The sequence below is a fragment of the Agelaius phoeniceus genome, chromosome Z (genome assembly GCF_051311805.1).
Source record: "Agelaius phoeniceus isolate bAgePho1 chromosome Z, bAgePho1.hap1, whole genome shotgun sequence".
NCBI classification, from domain to species: domain Eukaryota; kingdom Metazoa; phylum Chordata; class Aves; order Passeriformes; family Icteridae; genus Agelaius; species Agelaius phoeniceus.
In genome coordinates this window covers 13894238-13897745 of record NC_135303.1, presented here as the reverse complement: position 1 = coordinate 13897745, position 3508 = coordinate 13894238, and the positions used below count along the sequence as shown (strand labels likewise).

General features: G+C 58.1%; 1 protein-coding gene across 1 annotated transcript; it reads left to right on the top strand.

Moving 5' to 3' along the window:
• Nucleotides 1-468: 468 nt before the first annotated feature.
• Nucleotides 469-3193, top strand: LOC143692123 (uncharacterized). Its single transcript, XM_077171684.1, has 5 exons — nucleotides 469-585; nucleotides 744-845; nucleotides 1080-1182; nucleotides 1445-1501; nucleotides 1820-3193. The coding sequence occupies exons 1-5, from the start codon at nucleotides 478-480 to the stop codon at nucleotides 1957-1959; spliced, it is 510 nt and encodes a 169-aa protein (XP_077027799.1). The 5' UTR covers nucleotides 469-477; the 3' UTR covers nucleotides 1960-3193.
• The last annotated feature ends 315 nt before the right edge of the window (nucleotides 3194-3508 follow it).

Here is a 3508-nt window from a genome sequence, read left to right as displayed (position 1 = left end):
GGCAGCAGAGGCAGCTGTTCCCAGCTCTCCTGCCTCCCACTTCAGCTGCCCGAGTGCCCCGAGCAGCTGCTGGTGCTGCGGCTGTCCTTGGCTTCACAGCACGGCCTGCTCTTGCACACAGGGCGGAGGAATACGCGGCCTCTATCAACACCTGCTGGAGCAGCTGGCGGATCCTGATGCAGAGATGGTCGGCATGATCCTCTCTGTGCTCACACACATGCTCCAGGAGAAAGACCTCAAGATACCCAGCGCCACCGCCCTGAAGCTGGCTGAGCCACTCCTGCCACACTTGGAGAATGTAAGGCTCTGTGTCCCCAGCCAGCCCTCAGCACTGGACACTGCCCAGAAATGTTGTGCCTCGTGCGCTTTTGGGTCTCTGCCCTGATGGGCCTGGAGTAGTTGGTGCTGAGGTCTTTTCCTTTCCTCCAGGACAACAGCCACGTGCAGCTGCTCTCCATTCAGCTCTTCTGCAAAGTGATGGAGCTGGTAGTGGAAGAGGGGGAAAAGCCTCTCACGAGAATTGTGAGCCAGAGCCTGCTCCCTCTCTTCCTGCGCTGGCACGATGAGAACCGGCGTGTGGCAAAGGTCAGCTTTTGTGTAATGCTGCTGCATCCCTGGCAAGGAGCTGGGCTGCCTCCTGCCCTGGCAGCTCGCAGGCTCCAGCCTTCCCTGGCCTTGGCACAGGCATTTGGGTCCTGTGCCCTGGGCTCTGGTGCCACCACTGGCTCTCTGGTGCTCTCCAGGCCTCTTTCCAAGCCCTGCTTTGTGCGGCCCGCTTCCGGAGGAGGAGGGACCTGGAGGAGCTGCTGACCAAGCAGCAGCGGATGAAGTTCGCCGAGCGCCTGGTAAGGACAGCCCGGGAGCCCCAGCCGCAGGCTGGAGAAGCCCCCCCTGCCCCCCGTGCTGGGGCTGGCAGCTGTGCCCCTGCCCGGCGCCGCAGCCGGGCCCGCCAGCCTGCGCCCCACACGCCGCTCCCTGCCCTGGGCCGTGCGGGCCGGCTCGGCCGCTGCTGGGCGCAGGGAGCGCCCGGCCGAGGGGCAGAGCCCGCGCCGAGCCTTCCCTGTCGGTGCTCCCCGCAGCTGCTGGAGGACGAGAGCCGAGCGGCCGAGCACCTGCGCTGGGCCCTGCCCTTCCTGCAAAGCCCACAGAAGCGCCTGCGACAGGCGGCCGTCAGGCTGATCGGTGAGCCAGCAGCCCCGCGCCCCTCCCTGCCCCCGGCCCGGCTGCTGCCCCGGCTACAGCGGGAGCCGCGCCTGGGCCGCTGCAGCCCTGCCCGCCCTCGGCGCTGCCGCCGCCCTCCCGCAGCCGTGCCCTCGGGCGGCAGCGTGCGGCAGGGGCCCGGCAGCAGCCCTGCCGGGGCAGGAGGGCGTGCGGCCGCAGGGCTGCCAGCGCCCGTGTCGGGCAGCTGTGCCGGCTGGCGCCGCCACGGGCTCTGTCTTGCCAGGGGTCGCCGGAGTGCTCATGATGGGGCAGAAGGAGGAGCTCCAGGTCCTCAGTCAGGGTGAGTGGGGGCAGCCGCGGGGGTGCCAGCGGGGGCCGCCGGGGGCAGCTGCAAATCCCAGCTCCGGAGCTACAATCCCAGCCCGAGCTGCCGAGGGCTCTGCTCCCTGTGCGGACGGACGAGGGGCGGCGGGGACAGAGCCCGGAGAGCTTTCAGGCACACGTGGGGGAGCCGAGGCCACAACCTTCCGGCCCAAGCCCTTGTCTCCGGCTCCCTTCTGGCCATAGCAGAAGCCGGCTGGGATGGCCCTGGCAGGAGTGTTTCCCTGGATTCCCGCAATCCGGCCTCTAACCGTGGCTCTGTGCTTCTTTTTTCCAGCCCTTCAAGCCCTGAGGGAATACGAGTGCCCCTCCTTCATCAACCAATTTATCCAGCTGAAGTTCGAGGCAAGAGCTGCCGAACTTGGTCTGCAGGATCAGAAGAACCCGTGTCCTTCGGCAACCCCCAGTTCCCAATGAAGATGAGACCACCTGCAGAGCACAGGGGACCAGCTGGAACTCCAGGCACAGCTCTTGTTGGTCACAGCTGAGCCTGTGGGAAGCTCCAGGAGCTCCTGTCATCTCCCTCCCTCCCTCTCTCCCTCCCTCTCTCCCTTTCTCCCTCCGTCCCTCTCTCCAGCCCCCAGGCCCTGTCCATCCCCTTTTTTGCCTCCCAGATCACCCCATTGCTTTGCCTTCCCTTAATAAACAGTTTGGCTTTGTTGCTTTAGCCATGTGTCCATGGAGCTGAAGCGGCACAAATCCTGAGCCCGGGGACATGCAGGGCTCTGCTGCCGTTCTCTTCCATTCTGTGTTCTGTGCAGGGGCAGAGAGGAACTGGGGGTTTTTGAGGTCTGGCTAGCTGCCGGAAGCCCCAAAACTGGGTGGGTGCCGGCGGGTCCCCTCCTCGGCGTCTGTCGCCAGGAGGGATCCAGCCACGGTAACACGCATGCGCAGCTCCGGATGTTTAAGACGACACAGCCGAACAAAGAGGTCTCAGGGGCTCCAGTTGTGAAATACAAAGCTGTGTTTCGTGTCAGGTACAAACAGGCGACGTGTGTATTTGTGAATGCGAAATGTGTGGACCCCGACAATGGGAGAGCTAATTCTAATAATAGAGAATTATAGAGAGAATTCTAATAATAACTGAGGAAAATAAAGCATGAAAAAAGGCCTTTGAACCTGTAATGAGTTAATGTCTTAGTTTGTTCATCAAGTTGCTAAAAAGACTATAAAAAGGGGAAAAGCCAATAATAGAAAAACTGCAAAGATAGATGTAACCAGCTAATATATTGCAAAATAAATGTCATAAGGCCTAAACTGCAAAATGTCAGAAGCTAATATGTTGAAAGGCTAAATAAGCAATGTGTAACTATATGTAGATTTGTGCCTATATATGGTAAAGGCTATTGTAAGACCTCGAGGAGGAGGACGGGAGCCTTCGTCCAGGCGACCACCAGAAGGCAGAATAAGACCCCCTAGCAACTATCGGCGCAGACGCAGATAATGCTGGAAGGACACCCAACAACAACAGATAAAAAGGAGGACTGAACTGCCAAGTGGCGTGGGCTGTTGGTTGAAGCAGTGACTCCCCAGCTACACCCAGCACTCCTGGGTGGGTGCAAGCCTTTTGTTGGCTTCACCCAGTGCTGTGATTTGCCTATTATCGCTTGCTCTATCAATTAATAGATTAATAAATTACATTTTATTTGGACTCACTTGTCGGTGGTTGGTTCCTCACCGCAACTTATAACAAACCTACCTTTTGTTTGCAATTAACCCTGGTTGATTTAGAAGCAATGGAATTAAAGCGTTAAGGATGTTGCTTTGTGCTTGCAGTTAATCCATAAAAAGCTCTGCAATAATAACCTTTTGAAGTATAATTTTAGACTACTACTTGTATCCTTGAAACTATAGCTTTGGAATATAAGTGAAGGAAATATGCTTATCTCACACCTTATTGAAGCAGAGAAAAACAGTTTGAGAAAGGAAGATGAACATCACCTCAAGGATTTATGGTTTCGACCAA